Raw genomic sequence first — 27,746 nt, forward strand, 5'->3', positions numbered from 1 at the left:
GGGTGCTGCTCTCCATGTGCAGGGATCCCAGCAGGAGGAAGAGATCTCCAGCCCGGCCAAGGAGACCCCCTGAGGCCTATCCCAGGGCTGTGTCCCCTCCTGGGGCTGCAGCAGCCCCCGACCCCAGGGTACAGAGCAGGGGGTGCCGGTGCTCCCACGACTCCCATCCCAGGGCCAGTGTGGGCACCAGCACGTCCCAGCATGTCCCAGCACGCCTTCCCCAAACCAGTTTGGAGCAAACTTTTCACCCTGCTGGGATGGGATCAGGCAAAGCAGGACCTGGGGAGCCCCGGGCTGGGAATGTGCGGCCGCTTGGCTCCCACGGGGGGTGCAGCCCCCTCAGGGCCGGGTACACGGGCCCTACTCCACCCCAAAGGTTGTCCATGCCCTTTTCCTGGCACCTCTGCCTGTGCACCGAGGCTGGCGGGGGGCTGGGGTCCCACCCTGGTTTGGGTGCCCAGTTTGGGTGCTGGGATGCAGCTGGCAGAAGCTCCAGCTCTGCTTCTCAGGAGCCCTTCATGGTCTGCAATGTGCTGACAGATCTGAGGGGGAAGGGAGCACCCCCTTTCCCTTCCTCAAACCTTCCTCTTCCCCAGACCTGCCCAGAGCAGAGTGACACACAGACTTCCCTGTATTCCCCCATCTCCTTGCCTTTAGTTTTGGGGGGGCATCCTTAGGGATGGCCCCCCTCCCCCCTCACCCCCAGCCACCACAGGCACTGACAGAGCCTCTCCCGGCCACCACTCCTGTACAATTCCCATTTATTATTCCGAGGTTTCATTCCAGAGAAGTCCACTAACTCCTGAGCAACCTACCCGGCTCCTACCAGAGCCACGGGGGCTGAAGCAACGAAACCCTTAGGGGGAGGGAGAACGAGGGGGTTCGGGTGCTTAAGAGTTTCCGAAAATAAAAGGGAGGGGAGAAAATTCCAGAGGAAACACCCGTCCTTCTGGCACCCCGGGCTGGGCTGGGGTGCTCCCGGTGCCCAGGGAGGGATCCCTGTCCCAGCCCAGTGGCAGGGGCTGGGCGGTGCCCCCTGCCCGGCTCGGGGGGAGGGATGGGGAGGAGCAGGAGCAGGAGCAGTCCCGTGAGAGCCGGGGCATCAGAGCTGGGAGTACAGGGAGTTCTCCATCTCCGGCGTCATCTTGGCGTGGAAGGAGGCGAGACCCACCCCGAAATCTGCAGGGAGAGGGGGGAGAGCTGTCAGCACTGTGGAGGACCCTCGTACCCAGGGGCTCGGGGGCTGGGGGCTGCAGGGAGGGAACATGGCCCTCCCCAGGGCATTGCAGAGGCTGGGGGGCACTGGGAGGGCACACAGACCCCTCCAGGTCATTGATGCCGGTGGGGGGGCAAAGGGCTGGGGGGCACACAAACCGCCAGAGGCATTATTGCAGGGAGGGGGCACAGGGAAGGAGGGCACTGGGAGGGCACGCAGACCTCTCCAGATCATTTACTGCCCCCGCCAGGGACATTCCTATGGGCTGGGGGTGACCAGGAGCTAGAGGGCACAGAGAGGGCACATGGACCTCCCCCCCCGGGGCATTGCAACAGGCTGGGGCAGAAGCTGCAGCCCAGGATCCACCCCAGGGCTGGTCATCCCCCGCCAGGACAGACGGAGGAGGATCCGCGTTATCCCTGCGGGACAGACTGACCCCATTCCCGCGAGCATCCCGGCAGTTCGGGGTCCCCCCCGTACCCATCTCGGCGTCCAGGCGCCCGGGCGGGGGGTTCTTGCGGTGGTCCTCGATGTGCAGGGTCATCTCCTCGCGGGAGGCGGCCGAGAAGGGGCACTGGGTGCAGGAGTAGCGGCCCCGCGTGTGCTCCCACACGATGCGGCTGTTGGAGGAGTGCCCTGCAAGGACGGGCGGGCAGGGAAGCACAGGGATCACCCCCAGCGGCCGCTCCCGGGTGCCGTGGGGGGCTCGGATGGGCCGGGGGCTCCCAGCCCTACATGCACGGGGGGTTCCCTTCCCGAGGGAGGGACCTCAAATCTGGGAGCAGGGAGCGAGGCTGTGCACCCCGGGCACGACCTCCCCTTGTGTGTCTCCTCTCCGTGCCACACGGAGCAAAGGGTTCCAGTTTGGCCTCAGGACTGGGGGGACTGGAGCCCACGGAGCTGCTGCAGCTCCTCATCCTGCTGCTTCTGCCCTCAGGACAAGGCTGGGGGGCTTTGGGGGGGCACAGCCAGCGACCCCCCTGCCTCCGAGCCTACCTGGGCCACATTCCCTCTCTCTGTGGCTCCCAAAAACAATGAGGGAGCCTGCCCTCCCCCTCTGCTCTCCCTGGAGCACCGTGGTGCCCCGTGGGGCTTCTCCCATCCCCCTGTGGCCCCCCCGCCGCCCCCAAACCCCCCCGGTGACAGAAAGCAGCCCCCAACCAGTAGGTGCCAAACTAACCTGGAGTCACTCCTGAGCCAAAGCATGGGAGGAGTGGGCTGACACTCACACCTGCGGAGGGAATCGAGGGGCAAGACAAACATTAGGTCCTCCCCTCCCTGGGGTGGGGGGACACGTGGGAGGGCAGGCCTGGCCTGGCCCCCCCGCCTCGCACCCCCAGCACGCCGGGGAGCAGCAGGGCCGGGAAAATTTGGAGGCGTTTTTTCTGGTGGTCGCCGGTGCTTTGTCCCAATTGAACATGGATGGAGGGGGCGGAGGAGATGGGACGGGGCTTGGGGGGCGGGCCGGGGCGGCTCCGGAGGAGGGGAATGGATCCTCGGCTGGGCGGCGGTGGGTCCTCCTCCGGGGAGAGCTGCTGGTGAAGGCGGGAGCAGAAGTTGGGTTTTTTTGCCCGAACGCTCACCTTGGCTTTTCTTCCAGACGGCGTTGGACACGGCGGGGCCGTGGCCCGGCAGGAAGGGCCGCAGGCGATGCTGCGCCGGGGGCTGGGGCAGCGCGTAGGGCGAGGGGGGCACGTAGGACAGGAACGGCCCCGGCATCGAGGACGGGGGTGGCCCCGAGAACCGAGTCAAGGACGAAGGGCCGAAAAGGCCGGGCTCCAGCAGCGGGAAGGGGTGCGGGGCCGGCGGCACCAGCGGCAGCGCCTCGAGCGAGCCGGGCAGCTCGGGCAGGCTGGTGGGCAGCGCGGCCGGCGCCGCGGCAGAGTCCGCGCCGGGCAGGAGGGCTTCCTTCTCCAGGGGCCGTGGGAGAGCGCTCGGGAGCTTGGGGAGCCCCTCGGTGTGCGGCTTGGCCGGGGGCTCCTTGTCCACGGCGGAGGTAGCAGGAGGCAGGAGGGGCTTGTCGGCTCTGGGGGGCGGCGCGGGGCTGCTGGCGCTGTCGGAGCAGACGTGCAGGTGCTTGAAGAGGGAGCGGTGTGTCCGGAAGCGCAGCAGGCAGTTCTCACACCTGGGGGGGTTGGGGAGGCACCCTCAGTGGTGGTGCTCCCTCCACATCACCCCCACGACGATCCCTCCACACCACCCCCATTCCAACCCCGGGGGCTGCCGCTGGGATCGGGGTCTGTGGATGTGGGAGCCCACGTGCTCAGGGCTCTCTGGGATCAGCCAGGTGCCCCCCAGGGAGTAAGTGGGATGGGAACAGGGACCAGAGGGACTCACTTGAAGTAGCGGTTTGGCTTGTAGTGCACCTTCATGTGGGCCATGAGGTCCTGCATGCTGGGGAAGGTCTCGGTGCAGCCCAGCGTGGGGCAGTGGAAGGTTTTGCCTGAGTGAAGCAATTCAGAGGTAGGGATTGAGCAACATCTCAGCTGGGAACAGCCCCACTGGTAGGTCTGCAGCACTTCCCACACCACCCTCAACTCCCACCTCCTAGAGGTACCAGCACCAGTGCTGCCTCTGCTTCGAGCCCCACTCTGCCCCCTCCCAGACAAAAAAAGGGGCATGTGGGGTGTCCTGGCCTTACCTTCGAGGGACTGTGTGGGTCTGTAGTGGACCTTCAGGTGGTCCATCAGCTCCTGCATGCTGGGGAAGGCCAGTTTGCAGCCGTAGCTCGAGCACTGGTAGTGCTTCCCTGGAAGGAGACAGATCCGTTGGCCTCATTCCTGCCCTGGTTGTCACTGTTCCCTCCCCGGGGCAGGGCTGGGGCTCACCTGGGACAGGTCTGCGCTTCAGGGGCCGCAGGTCCTGGGCTGGGGTCCCTCCGGCCACCAACATCGGGGCACCGGGCAGAGCCACCTCGCTGCAGCCTGTCAGGAGAGACCATGAGACAGTGACAAGGGTCAGCCCTGCCCAACCACCTCCCTCTGCCCTCCTCCCTCCCTCAAAAATAGGGGGGCAGCCAATGGAGGGTATGGGAGGTGTGGCTGAAGGGGGCTGGAGCCCTCCAGGGTGTGAGAGTTGGGAGGGGCTTTCCTGCAGGAAAAGTTGTTGATGTGGAGGTGAAGCCTGGTGGTGACTGGGACACACTGGGTGATGCCAAGTGTTCACCTGGGCCCATCCCTGCATACCTGGGCCATCCCTGCACACTCATAGAATCACAGAATAGGGTGAGTTGGAAGGCACCCACCAGGATCACCGAGTCCAACTCCTGGCCCTGCACAGGACACCCCAAGAATCCTGTACGTCCCCTGTACACCTGTGCATATCCAAGCACATCCATGCACACCTGTGCACATCCCCATGGTGCTCCCAGCCACCTCTGGGGCGGGATGTGGCCAAAGAGACCTCACAGCAACGGAACCAAAGGCTTATCCTCCTGCTCCTGCCCCGACTCCTCTCCCCACCCCCTACCCCGTGGTACAGGGGACTCACCTGTCCCCTCTCCACCGTATTTACCCCGCAGGGAGAAGGTGGGCACAGCCTCGTCCTTCTCTGTCTTCATGGCCTGGCGGTGCAGGGCACGGGGTGAAGGATGTGCCCACGGAGGCTCCTCCTGGTGATGCTGCACCGAGAGCAAGGGTGAGAGGTCAGATTCTCCTCCTCCTCCCCTCAGTGCCCTGTGGTCCTGAGACCAGACCTCCCACCCTGGGGACCAAGCCAGCAGGAGATCCCAGCTTCAAGGGGCCTTGGAAGTGTCTGCTTGGGGGGGCTTTGGACTCGGAGCTTCATTGTCCCCTCCTGCTTCTCCCACCCCAGGGTGATCCACAAAGTCCCCAAAGGCCCCCCCGGCTGCACAGCCCCCTCCAGGCATTGCCAGGATCCTGCTTTGTTCCCAGCCCATGGCATCTGTATATCCAAAAATTCCTCCCAAACTACAGGCCAAGGCATGGCTGAAGGAATTGCTGGAGCTGCTTCAGCCCCTCCCTGCTCCCAGCTGGGCTGGGGGATCTCACTGGATGTTCCTCCCACAGTTCCAAAGGGTTTTCCAGCCAAGGGGACCAGCAGGTTCCACTGCATGACCAGGAGATGCTGTTTGGCATGTGGGGACAGTTCCTGGTCACCAAAATTACATTGGCTTGGCCTCAGCACACCTTGGCACGAGGCTTCAACATGGAAAAGCCAAACACTAATTCCCAGTGAGAAGGATCCAAAAAAAGCCCACACTTTGGGAGATTTCTGAATAGTGTCTTAATGTCGAAGTGAAAAAGGAAATAATAATAATGGTAATAATAACAGTGTTAATAAATAATAAGCAATTATTAAAATAATGACAAAATTATAAAATAATAATAATAAAAATGGTAAAAATGCTGATAATGATAATAAAGCTGATAATGATAATAATAGTAATAATAATAATAATAATAATAATAATAATAATAATAATAATAATAATAATAATATCATCAGTGCTGAGGCTGTGGAGTGGCTGCCACGAGCACATTGGCCATGATTTAGAAGGTCAGTATTTCCCCAAGAGCTCAATGACTCCTGAAGGAAGCATCTCCCTGGGGATCAGCTCTTCCGGATGGTGCATCCCATCCCTCCCAGCCTTGCCAGACCTTCCCGCTATCATCTGCTCCAGAGGCATTCTCCCAGCTTTCAGCTCTGGGGGGTCTCACCCAGCAGGGCTCAGCCTGGCCAAGCCAGGCTCAGCAGCTGTTCCTGCAGCACCCAGCACACTGGGACTGCAGCCCAGCGGGCAACAAATCAGAGGGGGGGGGAAACCTATGTGGGATTATTCCTGTGGCTGCCCCCAGGCTCCAGGCTTTTTCTGGGGGTTGTGTTGCTTTTTTTGTTGTTGTTTTCTCAGCTCGGTGGCTTTGGGATGGAATCAGCACCGAGGCCGGGATCAGTTGGCCATGGAGCAGAGAATGTGGGGCAAGACTGGGGCTGATCATGTCCCAGGAGGGGAAATCCAGCCCTGGCTGGAGGGGATGCTCCGTCTCCATCCTTCATCTCTGTGTGACTGTGGGTAAACACTGAGCAGAAACTTCACAGCAGCTTTGATGGAGCTTTGTTTTATCAGGGGGAAATGCAGTTTTTGCTGGGAAAAAAAGTCTTGGGAATCTTCTTCTGTGGCAGAAATCACTAAAAGGGTCGAGGTGGCACTGTGTCTGCCTGCTCAGGGATGTCTGTCCCTGAAGTGTTGGAGCTACGGAGCTGCTGGAGCATTTCCTGGCAATGTCAGTCCTTGAGATCAGTGAACCAGCTTCCTGCTTCCCTGCTGGAATCACTGGCTCTGGATCAATCCTGGCTGCCACTGCCTGGATTGACAGCCCCCAGGGCATAGATGGCCACCAGACAAGCCATTTAAAGGAGCAGGACACCCATGGCACCAGGAGCTCAGTTGGAGCACAAGGAAGTTTTTCCAAGAAACCAGGAAATTCTTCCTCAGCAGCATCGCAGCAGGGCTGTCAACTCCTGGGCAGGGAGCTCCTGGTGCTCCAGGGTCAAACCCAGCAGTGCCTTTGGACGTTGGAACCCCCCTCCTCTCCCTCTTTGATGCCTCTCTCCATTTCCCTGTTACAGGCAATACCCCAGTGATGCATTTTAAGCTGATTTTTTTCCACTGGGAAAATGCCTCCTGAGCAGATGCTATGGGCAGATCCCATGAGGCCAGGCAGGATGGACACAGAGGACACAACGGTGGCACTGCAGCATTGCGCTGGGCTCAGCCCAGGGATGGGTTTTTGGGGAGCAGGTGGCACCTGTATCATCTTGCTGTCATTTGTCACCTCCCATGGGACAGTGGCCAACACTTCCCATCCTCCAGGACCTTCTGTTCTGCAACCCTGAGAGCGACACTCTGGTCCAGGAGCCGCTGACCTGCCACTGTCCCTAGTGACCTCCTGTGGCCACCAGAGATGTGACTCCCCCAGAGACATGATTCCCCCAGAGATGGGACGCCCCCAGAAATGTGATTCTCTCAGTGATATGACTCCCTCAGAGATCTGACCCCCCTCAACACCAGTGCAAACCTGCCCTGGAAACCCAAATCCCAGAGCCACCTGTCACTGTTCCCAGGGTTTTCCTGCCACAGATTCAGTCTCCCCAAAACCCCACTGACACCAAACCCCCTCACTCCAACCCCTGCAGTGAACAGGGATCCCAAAAAATCCTTTAAGCCATGAGGGTGAGCAGGAGGCTTTGCAGCTGCTGGTCACCCCGAGCAGGCTCTGTTGCTGAATCAGTGAATAATTAATACAGCTCATCTCCCTCCAACGATCCGGGGGGGTTTATCCACATCCCCAAGACTTCTATAAACCCACCCAGGGAGGATAAACGGGTCAAATAATCCGATTTGAGCATCTCTGTGTGCGCTCTGAGGCCAGAGGATGAGGATGAGGAGGATTCCCCAAGCGTCTCCTACAAGACAAAGGCTGGGAACAAGGGGCTCATGTGATCGCGCAGCCAGCGAGCGAGGAGGGAGGAAGCTCCGGCTGTGCCAGCGGCAACGGCTCCTGCCTGTGCCACCAGCCCCCACCACCGGGTTCAAACCCACGTCCTACATTAAAATACACATTGTGAATCCTTCTGGTGCCTTCAGATATCACAAGGAGCCCTCAGAGAGTTGGGGTGTTGGTGGGGGAAAAAGCTCTGGGTGTTTTCGTGGTGTTGTGATACCCGACACGACGTGGGTGCCCTAATCCCGGTGTGGGCTGGGGCAAAGCCTCTGCCTTGGTGTTTTACACCTCCCAGGGTGTTTTCCCTGCTTTCCAACTCAGAGAATCTGCCTGGAGAGCCTGTGGAGCCCACCCTGAGCCCAGTGACAGCATGGGCATCCACGGGGATGAGTGCTGAGTCTCACGCGTGGCCTCAGTGCCACGTCCCTGTGGTGGATGTGGGGGCAGCTCAGCTGAGGCCTTTCTTCCTGCAAAGCTGCTCTGGGCAGCCCAGGGGTCCCTGCCATCCCCCCCCAGCTTGCTTCATCCCCCCAGGCCGCTCTAAGCCACTGAATGGGGAAGAGCCCTGCTGCCATTCCCCCCTGCCCCCACACCATCCTGGTGCCCACCTTTACCTGCCTGCCCATGGCTGGCTGATCCACCCACAGCTACATCAGCTCTGCAGCTGGAAAAACCTCTCTTTCCCTTTGGGAGCCACCTGGGGAGTTTGAAGCTTCATCCCTGAGCCTGGATAAAGCTGTTCCTGAGCAGCAGCTCTGGCTGGCCCCAGCCAAGTTAACAGCACAGCCAAGACCAAGAGCCCCCTTGCTCCAGCAGCGGCATGCCCCATCTCTGACAGCAACAAAGCAGCTCCCACGGGAGTGGGAATGTGGAGGGACCATGGGGAGATCCCAGCAGGTGCATCCTGGGATACCTGGGGCACCCTGGTGCTCCCACGGGCCACACAGGCCTGCAAAGACCTGGGGCTAGTGGCTTCCTTGGCCAGCTGTCCCTGGGCTACCAGCTCCACAGGTAACCCCATGGGTTCCAGCCCCATTGGGTAGCCCCCCATGGGCAGTGGTTTCTGTAGCCCCCCATGGGCAGCCATGGCTACTAGTCCTGGGGGCAGCAGAGCCAGGGGAAGGACCCCCACGGATCTGGAGCCCGCGTGGGCAGCAGCCCCATGGCTGGTACCCACCTGGTCAGGTCTCAGCTCCATTCAGGAGCAGGTTTCCAGTGCTGGTCCACCCCACTTACTGGTACCTCCCCAGTACATGCCCAGTGTCAGCACAGCCCCTGGTGTCGGTACAGCCCCCACGCCGGGGTACACCTCACGTACTGGTACCTCTCTCCCCATCGCCGGTACATTCCCGGTGCTGCTCTAACCCCAGTGCCGGTAAAGCCCCCGCTGCCTGTGCACCCCCCGTGCCGGTATATCCCCGGTGCCGACACTGTCCCAGGCGCCAGGACAGCTCCCGGTGCCGGTACATCACAATCGGCGGTGCCAGCACAGCCCCCAATACCGGTACACCCGCTGTGTGCCGGTCCACTCCCGGTGCCGCCACAGCCCCCCTGTGCCGGTACCCCCGCTGCCAGTACATCCCCCGACACCGGTGCTGGTGCTCCTTTCCCGGTGCCGCCCCCCCGCTCGGTTCCCTGCCGGCCCCAGCCCCCCGGGGGACCGGTGTTCCCCCCCGGTGCCGGTACACCCCCCGATATCGGCATATCCACCGGTGCCGGTCCACCCCCGGTGCCTCTACATCCCCTCTGTGCCGCTCCACCCCCGATACCGGCACACTCCCCATACCGGTGCGCCCCCCGATACCGGTACCTGCCCCGATACCGGTGAACCCCCAGTATCGGTGCTCCCCTCCCGGTGCCGCCCCCCGTCACCCCTCGTTGCCCCGGTCCCCCCAGTGCCAGGCGCTCCCCCCGGGCCCTCCCGGTCCCCCCCGGCCGTACCGGGGCTGCGGCGCCGCCCGGGTCGCGCATCAGCGGCGGGGCGGCCGCGGGGCCATTTTCTGTGCGGAGCTGTCGCGAGAGCGGGGGGAGGAGGAGGAGGAGGATGGCGGGGGGGAGGGAGGAAGGAGTGTGCGGAAGGGGGAGCGGGGGCCGCGGGGCGGAACCCGGCCCCGCCCCGGTGCCCCCCCCGCCTGTTTTTCCCGGGTGATTCCACCCACTCCGCATCTCAGCGCCCGAGGGAGGCTGGAGCATCCCGGGAGCTTCGGAGCATCCCCAGGGGTTTGGAGCATCCCGGGGCTTCGGAACATCTGGGGGGGGGGGGCGTGTGTGGGGGGGTGTCAGAGCATCCTCGGGGCTTTGGAGCATCCCAGGACCTTCTGAGCATCCTGGGGGTTTGGAGCATCCCGGGGGCCTTGGAGCATTCCCAGGGCCTTTGGAGCATCTTGGGGGCCTTGGAGCATCCCAGTGGCCTCTGAGCATCCTGGAGCTTTGAGGGCATCCCAGGCCCTTTGGAGCATCTCAGGGCTTTGAAGCAGTCTCATCCTGAATCCTCAGGGCATCCTGGGGACCTTCATGGAATCCCACAGCCCTCAGAGCACTCTGAGCCCCTTGGGAAGCCCTGGACCCCTTGAAGTATCCCAAGGCACCCCAAGACTTTTGGAGCCCCCCAAACCCCTCAGGGCACTTTGATCCCCCTTAGAGCATCCCAGGGCCCTCTGGGACACCCTTGGAACACCCTGGACTCCTGGGACACCCTGTCAGCTCCTGAGTGGCTCCCAAGAGCAACCCAAGCCCCTTGGGGCCTCCAGGACCCTCAGAACAACTGGAGCTCCTGAGAGACCCCAAAACTCCTGAGAGACCTGTGAGCCCCTCAGAGCCCCTGGAGCCCTCTGGAACATCCCAGTGAGTGCCTGACCTGGTCCAACTCCTACCTGCCTGTAGGGCTGAGTGGGAACATCCCACTTGACAGCACCCACTGCTGGGGTGCTGCCCCCATTCCCCCCACTTCAGTCCCAAGGAAGGGCTGGAACGTGCAGGAAGGAGTTTCCTAAATCCCCAGTTTCCAAAGCCATTATTTTTCATTAAAATAAAAACAAAGGCTCTGCCTGCTCCCACCCCCCCACCAAAGGAAAAAAAACTTTGCAGTGCAAGGATCCTAAAAACCTGTGGTTTGGAGGAAAAATCACCCCAAGGACCACAGGGGTGGTAAAACCCCATACTGGGCTGGGGGCAAGAACCATTTTCAGTGTGGGGTCATGGGGAACTGCCTATCCCAGCGCATTCCTGCCCTCTGCCACCCCCGCCCTGGGGTCCCATCTGTGGGACAGCAGGTCTGTGCTGGGGCAGCGGGAAGCGGGAGGGAGGAAGAGGAGGGCTGGGATGTGAGGCTGAGGCAGGGCCATGTGGGATCAGGGCTGTCGTCACTTCCTCCGGAGGGGGGGAGAGGGAAGGGCGGGGAGGGCCGACAGGAGCCTGACATGTCGGCCCCGTCCATCCCTTCCCCTGCTGCAAACCTCCTGGAACAGCCCTGGGTCGGAATCAGCCCCCACCCAACAACCCTCACACAGCCACAGCTGTCCCACTCTCCTGGGGTCTGGGGTGGAGAGTGTTCCTGAATCCTCTCCTGGGAGTTCGGGATGTAGAGTGTCCCTGAATCCCAAGGATGGTGATTTCCACCCCACGCATCGACCCTGGCCCCCCATAGATGAGACTCCCCCTCTGCAAACTGGGGGGGCCCAGCACTCTTCTGACCACCACCAGAAAAATGTGTCACAGCTCCATGGACGTTGTCTAATTGATTCTTGGAGTTTTACCTGTGAGAAATCAGGGATTGGTGATGGTGCCTTGGTCCTGCTTTGCTACTGCCCTGGCAGCTCCCACTGGCTGTGAGTGATCCAGAGCCATGCCGGGATGTAGAGATGCCTGGGCTGAATTCCTGGGTGAGCTGGTTTCTGTATTCAACCTCTTCTGGAGGGTTTAATGTGGGTGGAATGGGGCTGCCTCCTGTGTCTGTCCACATCAGAGCTCTTGTCATGGGGCCAGTGGGAGCCATGGGATGGCACTGGTGTGAAACACAACCCCCAAACCCAATTTCTGAGTCAGATCTGCCGAGTCTGACTATTTACCATAATTATTAACAACAATCCTATTTATATCCCATAATAGTTTCAGTCCCAGGGTATGAACAAGCAGCAAAGAGCCTGTCCTTGCTGTGGGAATGCCACTAGCTAAAGTAGCTGTGGGATTCAGTGGTCGGCACCAGCACAGCGGGAAGCGCTTGCTCCATAATAATAAACATTGGTGGAGAACTACCATGGATCCACGTGGCACAGCCTCACAGAGGTGGGCGGGGAGGGTGGTGACCCCCTCCTCGCCTCCAGCCACATGGTTGCTGCGCCCAGCTCAGATCTTCTGCACGTAGTTCCCAGGGAAAAGCCCTTCCTTGCCGTGCAGGCGGCCTTTCCACCAGCCCGAGATATCTGGGAAAGGCGAGAACCAGACAGGTCAGGGGTGGTGCTGCCACAACGGGGAGAGAAGCTGGGCAAGACAGAGGTTGGTACCTTCCAGCAGGATGTCGATGATGTCCCCCACGTTGAAGCTGAGCTCGTCCACATCCTGCCCGACGTACTGGTAGAGCGCCCGGCACCGCGGCACCGCCTTGGGCTGGGCCTTGGGCCTCCGGGCTGGGGGCGGCCGCTGGCTCACACTGCGCCGGCGCTGCATCCTGAGGGGGGGGAGGAACGGGGTCCATACGGGGAGGGCAGGAGGGTGGGGGGTGTGCTGCTCCCTCCTTCCCACCCTGCCCTCCCACACCCCTGGGATGCTCCATGTCTACTAGGAGGTGGGTCCTAGTGCAGGGACTGGGAGAACTCGGCCAGGATGTGCTGCACCCTCCTTCCTATCCTGCTGCCCCACACCCATGGGATGCTCTATGCCTGCAGGTGGGTCTTCCAGTGCAGGGACTGGGAGAACTGGGATACACAAGAGCCTGGAAGAGGTGTCCTGCCAGCGAAGGCAGGTTGCCCCAACTCAGTCTGCTCCTCAGAGGGGAAAGAGCATCTCCTGGTGCTGGTGGCAGTGGGAGGGGAGGATATGTCAGGGAGTGGGACATGGGACAGGACCTACCCAGCTACCCCCTGGTCAGGCACGTTGAGGAAATCCATGTTGTGCTCAGATGGGGGCCGTGTCCTGGGCTGGTGGCCAGTGTTCGGGGGGGGCAGTGCCGTGGCCGGTGGGCCCCGTGTCTGCTTCTGGGGCACTTTGTAGGTGTCTCTCTGTGGCCGCCCATCACCCTGTGGGAACTGGGGTGCCCCGTTCCTGCAAGCTCCTGGAAGATCCCATCCCAGGATGGTGCATTACGGGGGGTCCACGCTCAGCCTGCACCCCCTGGGAGTGCAGCACTGGCTGGATCCAGGCTGGGGTCTCCCCTCCCTGGCACCCCCCTCCTCACCTTTGGGTGCTGGTGGGGCGGTCCGGGAGGGTGCTGGGACCCTGCTGCCACCTCTGCTCTGTGTTGCCCCCTTCCTTGTGGGCTCTGGGGGGGACACAAGCCCCCTGTTAGGTGACTGTCCTCAGAGCCAGCTGAGGGGGCTTCCCCCCCATTTATACCCAGCTGTCCTGTTCCCAAAGCTCCCTGTGCTGCCCTATCACCCCAGCAGTAGTGGGTCCCTCCTGGGTGAGACACAAACCCAGCAGGGTTGGGCACATACCGGCTCACCCCAATATTCCCAGGCCTCCAGCTGTGCCCTGCAGCCCCAGTACTCCTGTGTGCCCCCCCTGCCACCCTCTGGGTGCCCTGGCACTCACTGGCATTCCTGGGGAGCCCATCCCCGATGCTGACCATAAGGGTTTTGCCTCCAGCTTTGAGGGCGGCCGTGTCGCCCTGTCCTCTGATGAAGGTGATGTTGCGGGTGCCACCACCACCCCAGCCCTCCTTCTTCACCCGAAACTGTAGTCTAGGGGAGAGAGAGGGCCATGAGACCACAGTGACAGGGCCCTGTCCTGCTTTGTCACCTCTCCTGGCCCCCATCCTTACGTGTCCTTGAAGGAGAGGGGCAGCTTGGAACAGGTAAGCTCCTCAAAGCGTTTGCACAACAGGCTGATCAGCTCCGTCTTGAAGATGGACTCCAAGAAGTTGTCGGCGTCCTTCTCATGGAGGATGAAGAAGTCATCCTGCCTGGTGCTGGGGGAGCAACCCCAGTTTGCGGGGTGTCAGTAGGAGGCAAGGCTGGTGCCAGCTGGCACTGGGGGCCCTGCTGGGCTTGGGTTCACCCCAAGGAAATTTAGAGGGTGATTTGGCTGGAAGACTCCAAGACCTCCAAAGCCCCATCTGCAAAGCATCCTGTGGGGAGCCTCCTCCTCACAGCTCGATGATCTGGTGCCTCCATGGACAAGGGGCTGGGGGACAGCAGGGGATGGGGAGGCCGGTGGAGGTTAAGGTGACCCCCCCCGTGGAGCCCAAGCTAAGGGACACACCTCAGCGAGACTCCGCTCACCGCCTGGAGCTCCACCTTCTTCTTGAGCACCTCCTTGATCTGCCCCTTCTCAGGGCCCTTCTTCACCTTCTCCCGCCCGATCAGGTAGAAGTACTTGGGGGTGAGGATGAAATCCCGCTTGATGGGCTGGGAAAGGGACAGGAGAGGGGGCTGACGGGTGTTTGCTGGGGGGCACCTACCCCACACACACATCCCACCCAAGGAAAGCCACCATGGCCATCCCAAGCCACAGGTGTGTCCGTGTACCTTGAACCTCCGGTCGTATTTGGTGACAGAGTCGGCGAAGTCGATCCGCTCCCGCTTGGCCAGGAACTGGCGCAGCTCCGGCCGCTCCTCCATGCCCAGGTAATCGCCCACGAAATTCCTGTTGATGCTGTTCCTCCTCCGCTCCTTGAAGTTGTAGAGGATGCTGGCAGCTGTGAAAGAATCCCAAAGCAACTCTGGTCAGACAGGGCTCTGTGCTGGCAGCTCAGAGCCCTCCCAAACCAGCTGTGGGATCTGTCACACGGATCATGGCAGCAAGAAATGGGGCTTGTTATATGCCAAGGGAAGAATCCCAGCTGCTTGAGCCGGGCTGGCTTTGAAACCCATTCATTGCCTTCAAAAATCCTTGTGCTGTGGGAAGGAGGGATGGTAACTGCTGCTTTCTGTATTTTCCTCCTTGATTTTTCACTGCACGTTTGGGAAGGTGGGAAAACCCCTGTAGGGGGTCAGGCAGGGACCACTGGGCTTTCCCATCCCTCTGCCAACGCTGACTCCCAGCTACTCCTCTCCATCCTTGTGCAGGTAATGAAATGCAGAACGAGACAGCACAAGGATCTGCTTCTGTCTTACGGTGCCTCCCAGGGCTGGAAATGAGAGCAAGAAATCTGTGCCCTCCTTCAAAATGTGGAAAAAGACTCTGGACATCTCACGGTCTGGTTCCTCTTCACACCCCTCCTCATAAGTGCCATGATTAGGAGTTGGGATGCTACTCTGGTAGATGAGCTGTCCTAATGAAAAACACCCTAAAAGGGGTGCTGGGGTGATAGTGTCCATGTCCTTGCCTGGCCTTACCCTCCTCTCTCATCTGCTCGTACTTCCTGATGGCGACGTGCCGGCGCCAGGCCTTCTGGATCACGCGGGCGAAGCCGTCAAATTTCCTCTCCCGCATCTCCTCGAGCAGGAAGAGCTGGGAGGGACACAGGGTGCTGAGTGTGGCTGTCCAGGACACCCCAGCGCAGTGTCCCTGGGGGTGCAGGGCTGGGGGGCACCCACCGACTCGGGGTTCTTGACGAACACTTTGCTCCGGCCCATCTGGTACTGGTCGGGGTCCATGTGGACGGAGCGCAGCAGGTGCTGCACCCCTTGGCGCTCGTCCCCGCGCCACGACGGCCACGTCTCGGGGGTGAGGATGGCATAGCTGTGGGGAGAGACACTGAATCAGGGAATCAAGGAACGGGTGGGGTTAGGTTGGAGGGATCTTAAAGATCATCCCATCTCACCCCCTGCCATGGGCAGGGACACCTTCCACTAGCCCAGGTTGCTCCAAGCCCCGTCCAACCTGGCCTTGGACACTTCCAGGCATGGGGCAGCCACAGCTGCTCTGGGCAACCTGTGCCAGGGCCTCAGCACCCTCACAGGGAGGAATTTCTTCCTAATGAAAAGCTGTGACACAGCTGGACTGCGGGGATCTGCCATCCCCCATCCCATAAAGAGAGGGACCCACTTCAGACAGGTGTGTGCTCGTGCTGCCTGGCTGTGTCTTTATGATCCACAGCACTGGGAGGCCAACTTGGGGTACAAGAGAAGGATATCTGGGGCTCCCACCACCCCTGATACTTCACAGCAACATAAAGTGCTTTTCACAAGAGCAGGTAGGGGGAAAGGACAAGGGGGAAAGGATTCAAACTGAAAGAGAGAAGGTTTAGATGGGATCTTGGGAAGAAATTCTTCCCTGTGAGGGTGGGGAGACCCTGGCACAGGTTGCCCAGAGAAGCTGTGGCTGCCCCATCCCTGCAGGAGTCCAAGGCCAGGTTGGAGAGGGCTTGGAGCAACCTGGGCTAGTGGAAGGTGTCCCTGCCCATGGCAGGGGATTGCATTAATTTATCCTAAATTTATAAAACAATTACTATCTAAATAATTAAATTAATTCCCCACGGTGACTCACCGTTGCAGGAATTTGTGGAAGAGCCGGCGGTAGGCGAATCCTGCCCGGCGCACCCGGATGTTCTCCTTCAGCCCCAGGTACTCGACTTGGTGCTTCACCCTGCAGAGCCAGGAGAGACAGTGTGGGATGGCAGGTCACGGTGGGACCTGCTGGGGCCCTTTGGCCCCTGTTTGCATGGGGATGTACATGAGAGCTTCTTGGGGCTCGGATGGGTGATGCACCTAAAGGGGATGGAGCGCCTATACACACTCCTCGTTCTGCCCTGGATCTGTGGGCAGCTCAGAGGGACCAGTTTTTGGAGGAAAGCCAGTCCTGGCCACCTCTCCATGGCTGTGTCCCATTCCCTGGGCTCTGTGGGCTCCATGTTACCTGCTCTCCTCCCAGTCCCGGGGTTTCTTGGTCTCGTTGGGTTTGATGCAACGGATGTAGTGTGGGGTGCACTTCATTAGCGTGTTCACCAGGTCATTGGCCTGTTTCTGTTGCAAGGATCGACCTCTGGAGCATTAAAGATGTTGGTGGGAGCCCATCACCCTACTGCTGACCCAGGGGCAGCCACTGTCCTGCAGCCCATGGGACGTACCTTGATTTTGGAGCCCGCCGTGGTTGGTCGTCCTTTTTTGTCAGAATCAAGTTTTTCTGGGAAAAGCATCCGGAGGAAACCGCTGGAAGGGAGGTGACAGTCCCCAGGTGAGAGCTGCCAGGCTCCCCAGGCTCAGCAGGGTCAGTGCTGGTGGGTGAGCCCCCCTTTTCCCAGCCCTGCAGCTCTGGGATGTCACCTGGGGGCATGTCACCTGGGGGGGCCCGTGGGGCGATGCAGGATGCTGAGCACCCCAAGCTGTGGTTCCCACAAAAGCAGGATCAGCCCTTATGATCTGGATGTTGAGGATGCTACCCTGTGCCCCAGCCCTTTTGGGGTGTCCCCAGAACTGCCAGGACTCACAATTCACTGCTCTGCATGAGCTCAATGAGGTCGGTGAACAGCACGTCCCGGTTGCGCTCGCAGAAGCCGTTCACGTCGTAGGACACCTGGGGACAGGAGGGGACCTCAGCCCCGCGCCCTGGTGGCCAGGTGAAGGGTGTGGGGTGCAGAGTGTGGGGTCTGGGGTGCTGTACCTTGCCTGCATAGTGGTGGATGATGAAGCCTGAGCTCCAGCTGTTGAAGTGCTCGTGGGTGCCCACGGCCGCCTGAAGCTTCTGCAGCAGGGTCTGGTCCGCGCCCTCGCCCGTGGCATGCATGGTGGCACAGACGTCATCCAGGACACTCATGATCCCAGGAGGGTTCTGGCAGAGGGAGAGGGAAGCCATGGGTGTCCAAAGGTCCCAATCCTGCACCTGGCTGTGCTGGTCAAAGCTGTTTCATGCTGAACCTCAGCTTAGGTTAAGGATGCAGAAGAGAGTCAAGGTTCAAGTCCAGGCTGGAGCAACCTGGTCTAGTGGATGGTGTCCCTGCCCACAGCAGGGGGTGGAATGAGATGGGCTTTAAAGTTCCTTCCAACCCAAACCATTCTGTGATTCTCTGCTCCCCATCAGGACTGGCTTCTGCCACCCATCCTTGACAGCACTCAGCCCACCCAGCCCCTGCTCCCTGGGTGCCTCTGCTCCCCGAGAAAGCCTCCCCTGGCAGAGGGGACCCCACTCACCAGCTTGTTCTCTATTAGGTCACACACCACCTTGTTGTTGAAATACTGGATCTGGGTCCACTTGATCCCCTCCTGCACATATTCCTCCTGGGGAAGCACAGGGAGAGCTGTGTGGGCCCCTGAGCCCGTGGGATACACTGCAGCCTTCCTGCTCCAGCTGTGCCAGGGAGGAGGGAGGGTGCAGGAATTGGGATGCTGGCACAGCCTTGTTGCCCCTCAGCCCAACACCCCCTGTACCTGCTCTGCCTTCAGGGTCAGCTCTATGAAGATCTGCTGCAGCTTCTCGTTCACAAAGTTAATGCAGAATTGCTCAAAGCCATTTTTCTGCAAAGGTGTAAAAGATGAAAGAGAAAGCAGGGCTGAGTTGTCTTCTGCCCTTCTGGCTTATTCCAGGGACCTCAACCAAGAGAGCCTTTGGGTGCTGCTCCAGGGACCCTTCTTGGGGTCTGACAGCCCCCCAATCCAGCTGCTCTCCCTGCTGCAGGAGCAAGGAAGGACATTGCCAGCTGGACTCCTACAGCAAAGCAACAACTTCCCTGTGAGGGGAAGAGGAGAGGCAGACATTGATCTCTGTGGTGACCAGTGACAGAACCCCAGGGCATGGCCTGAAGTTGTGTCAGGGAAGGTTTGGGTTGGATATTAGGAAAAGCTTCCTCCCCCAGCAGGTGGTCAGGCACTGAAAAGGCTCCCCAGGGCGGTGGTCATGCAAAGAGTTCAAGGAGAGTTTGGGTAACACTCTCAGGGACAGGGTGGAATTGTTGGAGTGTCCTGTGCAGGGCCAGGAGCTGGACTGATGATCCGTGTGGGTCCCTTCCAATTCAGGACATTCTGTGATCACACACCTGGAATATCTCGAAGCCGTAGATGTCCAGCACCCCAATGCTGTACTCCTCGTATGGCTTCTGCATGGCCCTGTTGATGGACTGGGGGAGAGGGGACAAGCCATCACCACAGGTGCAAGGCAGTGGGATTGGCTTACTTTGGAGCAGATGGTGATGCCCAGAGGACCACCCACCTCCACGAGGAAGTCAAAGACACGGGCGTAGAGCCCCTTGGCCAGGGCATCGCGGGTGTAGGCCGCCTGCTCCACGTTGAGGGTGACAGTGATGGACTCGGAGCGGCCGCCCCACTTGCTGTCCATCTTCCTGCTGGTCACCTTCTCGTTCAGGCGGTCGTGGTCGACCCCCAGCAGGTAGGCAGGGAAGGCCAGAGCTGGGCAGAGCAGGGAGGTGGTCAGGGCTGCCTGTACACCCACAGCCCTGGCTGGAACCCCCAGTCCCGTTTGAGTGCCAAGGACAGCAGTGAATGGGGACATGGGTGGGTCCTTCCTCTGCCAAATCGCAGCAAGTGACTCCTGCCATCCATCCCCTTGCTAATCAAGCCCTGGTTGAGCCATTTGCTTGCTGCCTCAGTTTCTCCATCTCTAACGTGGTGCTGCCTCCCTCCTCTGCCAGGGAATTTGTGACACAGTTTGCCCCTCATTTCCAGGAGTCTCTGTGACCATCACCACCCGCCCTCCCCTGGAGCTACTTGGCTACTCACAGTCCAGGTTTTCCACCCGGGCGTAGTTCCCTTCCTCCCGAAAGCTGATGTTTCCCAGGTGGAGGATCCCGGCCACGATCTGCAGCACCAGCTGCTGGTCCTCGCCCCGGATGCCGATGACCTGCATGGCATTCTGGGGAGGGCAGGGAGTCCATCAGCCCCCGCCCAGTCGCGGAGGCTTTAGGGACCCCCTTCCCGGGCACTCACCATGGTCTCATGGAAGTCGCTACGGTCATCCGTGCCCTCCACCTGGTAGGTGTCTGTCTGGTTCAGGTAATAGTAATAATCCGGGCTCATTATGCCCAGGTTCTGTCGTTGCTCTTGGGACGCCCCTTCGATGAGCTGCGAGGGAATGAGGAGCTGCAGTTACCTGGTCTTTGGCTCCCCCTCCCAGCCCGGCGGCTCCTGACCACCCCAGTACCTGGTAGTAGATGTGGAAATTCCTCTCGCACTCGTTCTGGCTCACTACCCGGGACTTCTCCAGCAGGAAGTTGGAGATCTTCCCCCCGTCGGGTTCTCCGCCCCGGCTGAACTGGATCTCGAAGTACTTCCCCTGCCCCGGCACAGATGCTGCTCAGAGCCACAGCCCTGCTTGGATTCTTCAATCCCTGAGCCCCCTCGCTCTCCTCTGTTTCCCTCCACGTGAGGAGCATTGCTGGGATGTGTATCCCTGCTCATGTGGAAACCTCTTCGCTCTCTGCAACTGCCTGGAGCCAGGTGGAGGTCAGTCTCTCCTCCCAGGTAATAAGCAACAGGACAACAGGACTAGAGGAAATAGCCTCAAATTGTCCCAGGGAAGGTTTAGGTTGGATATTAGGAAAAATTCCTTCACTGAAAGGGCGATCAGGCACAGGCATAGGCTGCCCAGGGCAGTGGTGGAGTTACTATCCCTGAAAGGATTTAAAAGCTGTGTGGATGTGGCACCTGGGAACATGGTTTAGGGGTGGCCTTGGCAGTGCTGTGTTAATGGTTGGACTCGATGATCTTAAAGGTCTTTTTTAACCTAAATTTGTGATTCTGTGACCCTCTGCACTGCCCTGGCAACACTCACAAAGCGGCTGGAGTTATTGTTCCGGACAGTTTTGGCATTTCCAAAGGCTTCCAGCAGCGGGTTGGACTGCAGGATGATGTCCTTCACGTGCTGGGGGCAGAGGAAGGACAGGTCTGAGCTGTGGGGGCCATCCAGCTGTGCCCCACGGCCTTGGGGTTGGGGACTTTGTATGTCCCCAGCCCAGAAGTGGCTGCTCTGTGGGGGGGTCGGGGGCTGGGGAGAGCTTGGGAGGTGAAGTGCCCCGTGGCAGGGGTGACCACAGACCTACCTGCACCTTGTCCCCACCCCCGGACACTTTGGAGATGTAGCCCATGATGTATTTTGCAGCTACCGTTTTGCCGGCCCCGCTTTCTCCGCTGTGCAAATGCCAAAGCAGAGGAGGCTGTGAGATGGTCCCACCAGAGTCACCTGCCCTGGGGGGCTTCAGGGGGTGATGCTTTAGCAGGACCAGAGGGTGACAGCGAGTTTTGGGGGCTGTGACCTTCCCTCTGGGGATGGGGCTGCCCAGGCGCTCTGGGGTGTAAGTGGGACCAGAGCATTGCTCGGTGAGAGGTTGGATTTCTTGTTACTGGGTTTTGGAGGGGAGGAAGGAGACCTGGGAGCCTCAGGGGGAAGTCTCTGGCCTTGCCCCACATCCTGACCATTTCCCTTGCAACACTCCACCGGAAAGGTGCATTGCACAAGGCTCTGGCCCTGCCTGGGACCACCCAGTGACCCAGGACATCGGGGTCCCTCCAGACACCACAATGTCCCCTAGGACACTCCAGCCACTTCTTGCCATCACATGGTTGCTGTGTTTAACTGGGAAGTCCCTGGGTGTGGGGAGAAGGGGAGCTGGGGGCATGCTGTCCCAGAGCAGTGACACGGGGTCCTTGCTGTGCCCAGTGTCCCCCAGTACCTGATGATGACACACTGGTTCTCCCCGTCGATCAGCATGTTCCGGTACATGTTGTCAGTCAGGGCGTAGATATGGGGGGGATTTTCATACTGAGCCTAAACAGGGGACAGAGACAGTGATGCTGAGCACAGAGCAGCCACCAGCCCCCCGCCCTGAGCCCTCGCCCCAAATCCCCTTAACTTTCCCCACATGGGAATTAGTCCCTTCCCACAAACATGAGCTCATCAGCAGCACATCTGAGGTTTTTTGACTCTCCCCTCCTCCCTGGGAAGCGCATAGGCAGAGCCACTCGGGCTGGATTTTACCATGTTTGGGTTGCTTTGGTGTGGATTTATGAGCTGAATTTCCCAGGAATGTGGGTTTGCTGCTGAGCCTCGTTACTGACGTGCTGGGGAGCACTGCTGGGGAGCACTGACCCCTGCAGCAGCTGAAGGGCTGGGGAGGAGGGAGACCCTCAGGGGACACCCCAGGGGTTTTGAACCCAAAGAGCCCGTGGCAGCCTCACCGCGCCCTGGTACAGCTCGATCTCGCGGTCGGTGAAATACGGCATCTGCTTGAAGGGGTTCACGGAGATGAGCACAGGCCCAATGTAGGTCTGGGTGGCAGGTTAAGGTCTCTGTGTCCTTTCCCTTCCCACTGCCCAATCCCACCCTGGAGGCAGCATCAGAAGGATGGCAGGAAGGTGGTTTTGGGGTCCCTGCCATGCCCTGGAAGCTGCACCAGGAATGCCATGAGGGTTTTCCACTCGGAAGCTGCCATGACTTGGCTTTGCCCCCTCAGCCTGGAGGTGTCCCTGGTGGTGTGAGGGACACAGGGCACAGCAGGAGCATCCCCTCAGCTCCCTGGCCTGGCTGAGGATCCACTCCAAACGGGGCATCTCCAGCATCCCACAGTCTCCTGGAATTCACACTCTGCTCACACTCACTCTGCAGCGGGAGCCCATCCCTGTTTTCCAGTCAGGGAAACTGAGGCACTGAGAGGGAAGAAACTGTGGCTCCTGCCTTTCCCTGCTGCTACTCTGCTGCCTCAGCCCCTGTCTGCAGCATCCCCAGGTAACTCGGTGTGGGCAGGAGAATGGAAAATCAGGGAATTGCACCTGGAAACGGCGCAGCAGCAGGATTTGAATGAGCCCCCAGCACCATGGGGAGATGGAGGTTGGGGACAGAGTGGTGCCAGTGGGATTACTTTGAACCCTTGATGTCTTATTTTTGTCCCACCTGAGAGCAGGGCAGGGGGAGAGTGACCAAAGGGCAGGAAGAGAGGGGCTTTTCTGGGAAATGCAGAAGTGCAGGACACTGAGTCATGGCTGGATGGAGCCCTGCAGACAGCAACACAAAAAAAAAAGGAAGAAAGATGCTGCGTGGGGTATCCTTTTCCTCCAAAACAAAAAAAAAGGCCAACCTCAAAGCCAGCCCCTAAACACACGTGAAGTCCCGGGGCTGCAGGGGAGGAGGCTGTGTCACGGCTGGCCGGCACAGCATCGCCTTGTAAGGACAGAGTTGCATCTTCAGGGAAACCACATCCAGCGGCATGGGCAGGAGACAGCCCTGCTGTCAGCCCAGAGAGCCCCCACCGTGCCCTGCTCTGCCCCCTGGGGCTCTGGGGCGTAGGGGAAGCTGGGATGGTGGTGCTGAGCAGGCCACGTCCCCAGGGAGGTGTGGGGTGAGCAAGGAAGGGCTTGAGGACACGTCCCCACTCACAGCACGGGCCTGAGAGCCACAGAACCTCGTGCTTGGTGCTCTGAGTGTCAGCTCTGGGATGGGAGCAGGGACTGGGCTGGGGATGGCACGGGAGGGCAACACTGGGCAGGGAGGGAGCTTTGCCCCCTGTTCTGTTGAGGATGTCCCATGTGTCCTGACACTGGTGGGAGTGAGGGGTGGCACCTCCTCCCTGTGCCTACAGGGATGCTCCTGCTCCACCCAGGGTTTGCCTGGGTTTGCAGCCACACTGCGGGCACTGGGGAGGGTGGTGACCACAACAGGGGACAATGGTCACTCCTGCCACGAGGTCTGGCCCCCTTGTCACAGGCAGGTGGGTCTCAGGTGTGCAGGAGCAGCAGGAGACAGCGGATGAGGGGCTTTGCTCAGGGCTTTGTGGCCACAAAGGAAGAACCAAAGTGAGTCCCAGGGCATGGCAGGATGGGGGTCTTGGTTGCTGTGTGCCAAGTGCAAGTCAGTTTGGGAATGGCAACATTCCTCCAGCTGATCCCACCAGTGTGAGGACAGGACACTCTGCAAGCACTGGGGCAGCCCCAGTTTGTCCCATGCCCTGGCAAAGCCTTGGAGCCCATCCCTGCTGCTCCCTCTCCCGATCCTGCTGCCCTGGGGAGGATACAAAGATGAAATCATCCATGAAACGCTTCTTGAGGTTCTCCACGATGGCCTCCTCGTTGATCTTGGAGAGCAGCACCATGTCGTCCACACCGCTCTGCTTGACATTCTGGCTCTGCCAGTGGAAGCGCTCCTTGCTGCCCTGCAGGGACACAGGGAATGTGTCACAGGGGCCACCACTGCTGGGAGTGGAGCTCCAAAACTCCCCTGGAGTTGCTGGGAGCTGTGATTGGCCCCCAGCTCAGCTGTGGCTCCAAAATAGGTGCAATGAGGGGGTTTGGCCAAGTTGGGAGCTCCCAAAGCTCCAAATCCAGTGCACCAGGCCTCGCCCCACCCCTCTGGCTGCATCCCTCCCCACCACAGGTCTGGCACTGGACAAGGAGCAGACAGGGTGCTGAGACTGTGGGCACATCTGCACCATCACCCCTGCTCCTTGCAGAGCTTAACGAAGCTCTAAGGAAGCAGCTGATGCACAGGCTCTGCTTATGAGTCAAAGGGGCACCAGAATAACGCAGGGGAAGGGTGGTGGTGGCATCCTCTGCCCACCCACATCCTCTTCGTATCAGGGCAGAGGTGCCACTGTGCCCCATCACCATTTCCCCCTGCCCAGGGTGACACCAGCACCCTCTTTCCAGCTGTCCTCCAACTTGCCCAGCTCTGTTTCTGGGGGAGAGCAGGAAAACTGGGCTGTGGTTTAAGCCCTTGTGGGGTAAACCCAGCCCTGGGAGCGGGGGGTGAGATTTCCCAGTGCAGAAATTCCCCTGAGGGCTCCCCTCACCCTCAATGCTGGAGGGGGAACATGCTGGGCACAGCTGTGGTACCCGTGTGGCCCCTGGTGAGGTGCTGGAGGGGACACCCTGTCTGGCCCTGCCCATGGTCCCTCTGGGCCTGTCCCTCATGGTTCCTCTTTTACCCCCACTGCTCCATCACCGATTTCACTTCTCCCCCGTCACCCCTGGCCTGTTACTCTTTCCATTTCCCTTTTCTCCTCTTCCCCTTTTGCTTCATTTTCCTGCTGCCTCTCAAGATTTCAGGCCTCTGGACCCCAATATCTTTGGGGGCTCATCACCACCCAGCACCATTGGGATGGGGGACAGAGGGACCCTCATGGGACGTGGAGCTCTGCACCATCGTGCTGCTCCCCCTGTCCACCTCCCTCCTCGCTGGGCTTTGCAACCCAAAATACCACTCATGGCCCCCCAGACCCCAAATGCAACTCAAACCCCATGGCTGGTGAAGGGGCTTTTGGCCTTGGAGCTGGGCCAGCTCAGGGGGTCCAAGGGGTAATGGGGCTGCTCACACAGCCTGAAACCACTGGGGGAGCTTCTCCTCTTCCTCCTGTTTGTTGTTTATGAGTCTTTTTCTTGCCTTCCCCTCCTGTTCCTGCCCTCCATCCTAATATCCCCTAAAAAATCCACCTGGAAAAATGCAGGTGGGCTCAGTCACCCATTTCAGATCCCAGGGAGCTGCCAGTGACCCCAGGAGCTGCCCAGCTTCAACCAAAACTCTGTGCTTCAGGCAGAGAGGAGAGAGCCAGGAAAAGCCCATGGAGGGCCAAACACCTCTGTTCTGTGTCCCCATCATCCCAAACCCTCTGGCACTGCTTCTGGCACTGCTTCTGGCACCAAATTAAGGCAAATATGAGCATTTCCTGCACTGAAAGCTCGGAGATTTTGATCTGACACCCAGAGCTTCTCCTTCAGTCACATGACTGCTCAGAGCTGTCAGTGGTGAGTGTGTGCCTTCACCACCTCCTCTTCCTCTGGGCCAGCTCAGGTGTTTTCCTGGCTCTCAGCTGCAAGGAAAACACCAGCTCATTTTCAATGAAGGGTTTGTCCTGGACATCTGCAAGGCTCTGGGTGTTTCCACCCTGTTTGTGGGATCATAGAGCCTGCCTGGCTTCCCTGAGCGTGTTCCAAGGGGTTTGCAGGGCCAGGGCTCACTAAAATCTTGGGGGAGGATGAAGAGGAATTATGATCCCTCAAAACACGGCATTGCCCAAGCTTGGTGCCCAGTGAGCCCCCAGGGGATGGGGCTGCAGGCAGCACCCTCTGGGAGTTGGGGGCACAAAATTTGCTTTTAGAGGTTTAGGGCAGCAGTTCCTCAGTCCCCTCCTCTGTCCAGGACCCCTCCTTTGCCCCAGGATGAAGTTAGGGATGAACTGGAGAGCAGAGGTCCCCAGGGAAGGGTGCCTGGACCAAACACCTCCAGGAAACCATTTCATCCTCAAGCTAAACAGCTTTTGCCCCCCCCCGACCTTCCAGCTGCCCTTTGCAGCCTCTGTGCCTGAGGGACTTTGCTCCAACAGTGATGCCATGCATGGCAGGTGACACGTGAGGAGCCCAGCAGCATCCCCAGACATGTGGGATGGGGACTGTCAGCACTGGGGCTCTGGATGCCCCTGGAGCTCAGACAGGATCACTGAGGCAGGGAGGGGAGCAGCCTTGTAGCAGCACTTGCAAAACATCATGTTTTTCTTCAAAGCTGAGGCCTAAACCACCAAAAAAACTTGTAAGCCCCGAGCAGGGAACGGATGCAGCCCAAGGTTTGTCTTGAGACAGGGCAGACCCAGAAGCAGCAACACCTTAAAAGCACCGGAAACCTCGAGAAGAGCAGCAGGGCTGTTACATCAGTGTCACAGCCAGGCACAGGCAAGGGTTGGGATGGGGGCTGGAAGGGGTTGGGGGTTTGGCTGTGCAGCCCCACGGCCCTTGGAGAAGGCACAAAACATCTCCAGGTGTTGGGTGGCGGTGGGGAGGGGACAGTGGCCGTGTCTCTGGGGGACAGCAGCTGAGCAGCCTTTCAGAGGTGGCAGCCACGGTCATGGGTGGGAGAAGCTTTGATTCCAGCCTGACCACTGTCCCCTTCCTGTCTGGGTGGTGGTGGCTGGGAACAGCATCCCCCCAAGAGCAGGCCATGGGCTGGAGGACACGGCTGTGACCCCACTGTGGAGACTCTCCCTCGATGTCTGAGCATCTTCCTAATTTTCAGTGCTTTCATCTTCCTCTTCTGCCTCCGGAGCAACTTCCAGATGTGGCCACTGCAGCCCCATGTGCTGCCTGCAGCCCCATGTGCTGCCTGCAGCCCCATGTGCTGCCTGCAGCCCCATGTGCTGCCTGCAGCCCCTGCTCCCTGCATCTGCCAAGGGGGCAAGGTCCAGCCATGGGGGCAAACACCCAGAGGGTCCCTCCTGGCCTGGGGCACAGGGCTGGCACCCACCACCCCACGCTCTGCCCACCCCTCACTGACCTCATCAGCACCCCAAACCCAGAAGCTCTGGTAGGAAGTTGGGCTGGGAGGAACACAAGGTTCACCCGTGGGTACCACAGCAAAATCAAACACACTTTGTGTCAGCTCAGACTCATCCCCTGGTGGGCTCCATCCTGCTCTGGGGGACACCAACCCTGCGCCCAGCACTGGCACCCATCCCTGGCTGCTCCTCACCTCTGTGTCCTGACCCAGCTCTTCCCCCAGCCTGCTCCCTGTCCCCACGCCTGGGAACACTGTCCCCTCTCCAGCAGGGAGTCTGGCAGGCTCCTGGCACTTCCCAGGAAGCAGCACGGTGGGTGCAGGACAGGACAGGCCAGAGGTGGCCCTGAGGTGGCAGGAAGAGGGGGTGCCATCCCCAGGGTGCCTAAGGGGGATGGGGGGGGGGGGGCCCAGGAGGGCCCCTCTTGCACTCACCATGGTGTCCCTGTGTCCTGCCCCCGGGGGTGCTCGTGCTCCTGTCACCGAGGCTCTGGTGCCATCCCGGAGCACTTTGTGTTTCTGCTGCAACTACAAATTGCGACTAATTTTTTTTTTCTCCTCCCACTTCCTCATTTCGTGAGGGTTTGCTGGGGGTGGGGAGGACAAGAGTGGCTCTGTTGCCACGGGACCTTGGGGTGGCCCTGTCCAACAGTGCCCCACCTCTGCTGCTGGTTGTGGGGTGAACAGGTAGATGCTTGGTGCAGTCTGGCAGGGATGCTCAGAGCCTTTTTTTCTTTCAGATCTTTTAAATAAAAAAGGCCACATTTGAG

The 27,746-nt window shown here is 59.9% G+C and overlaps 2 protein-coding genes across 3 annotated transcripts; both read right to left on the reverse strand.

The window, feature by feature from the left end:
* Positions 1-744: 744 nt before the first annotated feature.
* Positions 745-9,717, reverse strand: ZNF414 (zinc finger protein 414). Of its 2 annotated transcripts, none has more exons than XM_051810704.1 (9): positions 9,622-9,717; positions 4,706-4,835; positions 4,045-4,140; positions 3,858-3,965; positions 3,554-3,659; positions 2,800-3,341; positions 2,397-2,447; positions 1,697-1,852; positions 745-1,179 (listed from the first exon to the last, which is right to left on the reverse strand). In XM_051810704.1, the coding sequence occupies exons 1-9, from the start codon at positions 9,649-9,651 to the stop codon at positions 1,103-1,105; spliced, it is 1,296 nt and encodes a 431-aa protein (XP_051666664.1). In that variant the 5' UTR covers positions 9,652-9,717; the 3' UTR covers positions 745-1,102. The 2 variants fall into 2 exon arrangements, with proteins under 2 accessions (XP_051666664.1, XP_051666666.1); XM_051810706.1 differs by lacking the exon at positions 9,622-9,717 and adding an exon at positions 8,858-9,136.
* Positions 9,718-11,752: 2,035 nt separating this feature from the next.
* Positions 11,753-27,492, reverse strand: MYO1F (myosin IF). The gene is made up of 28 exons (XM_051810580.1): positions 27,412-27,492; positions 23,732-23,869; positions 21,903-21,992; positions 21,398-21,492; positions 20,768-20,855; positions 20,500-20,589; positions 19,870-20,001; positions 19,656-19,790; positions 19,449-19,581; positions 18,922-19,118; positions 18,749-18,829; positions 18,144-18,230; positions 17,907-17,993; positions 17,380-17,547; positions 17,207-17,292; positions 16,847-16,928; positions 16,636-16,742; positions 16,267-16,365; positions 15,375-15,519; positions 15,174-15,288; positions 14,364-14,533; positions 14,098-14,243; positions 13,658-13,804; positions 13,429-13,577; positions 13,073-13,156; positions 12,748-12,949; positions 12,183-12,346; positions 11,753-12,101 (listed from the first exon to the last, which is right to left on the reverse strand). The coding sequence occupies exons 1-28, from the start codon at positions 27,412-27,414 to the stop codon at positions 12,025-12,027; spliced, it is 3,297 nt and encodes a 1,098-aa protein (XP_051666540.1). The 5' UTR covers positions 27,415-27,492; the 3' UTR covers positions 11,753-12,024.
* Between the last annotated feature and the right edge of the window lie 254 nt (positions 27,493-27,746).

This window comes from Manacus candei, unplaced genomic scaffold, assembly GCF_025592945.1.
Source record: "Manacus candei isolate 608988 ecotype Guabito, Panama unplaced genomic scaffold, ASM2559294v1 h1tg000078l, whole genome shotgun sequence".
NCBI lineage: Eukaryota > Metazoa > Chordata > Aves > Passeriformes > Pipridae > Manacus > Manacus candei.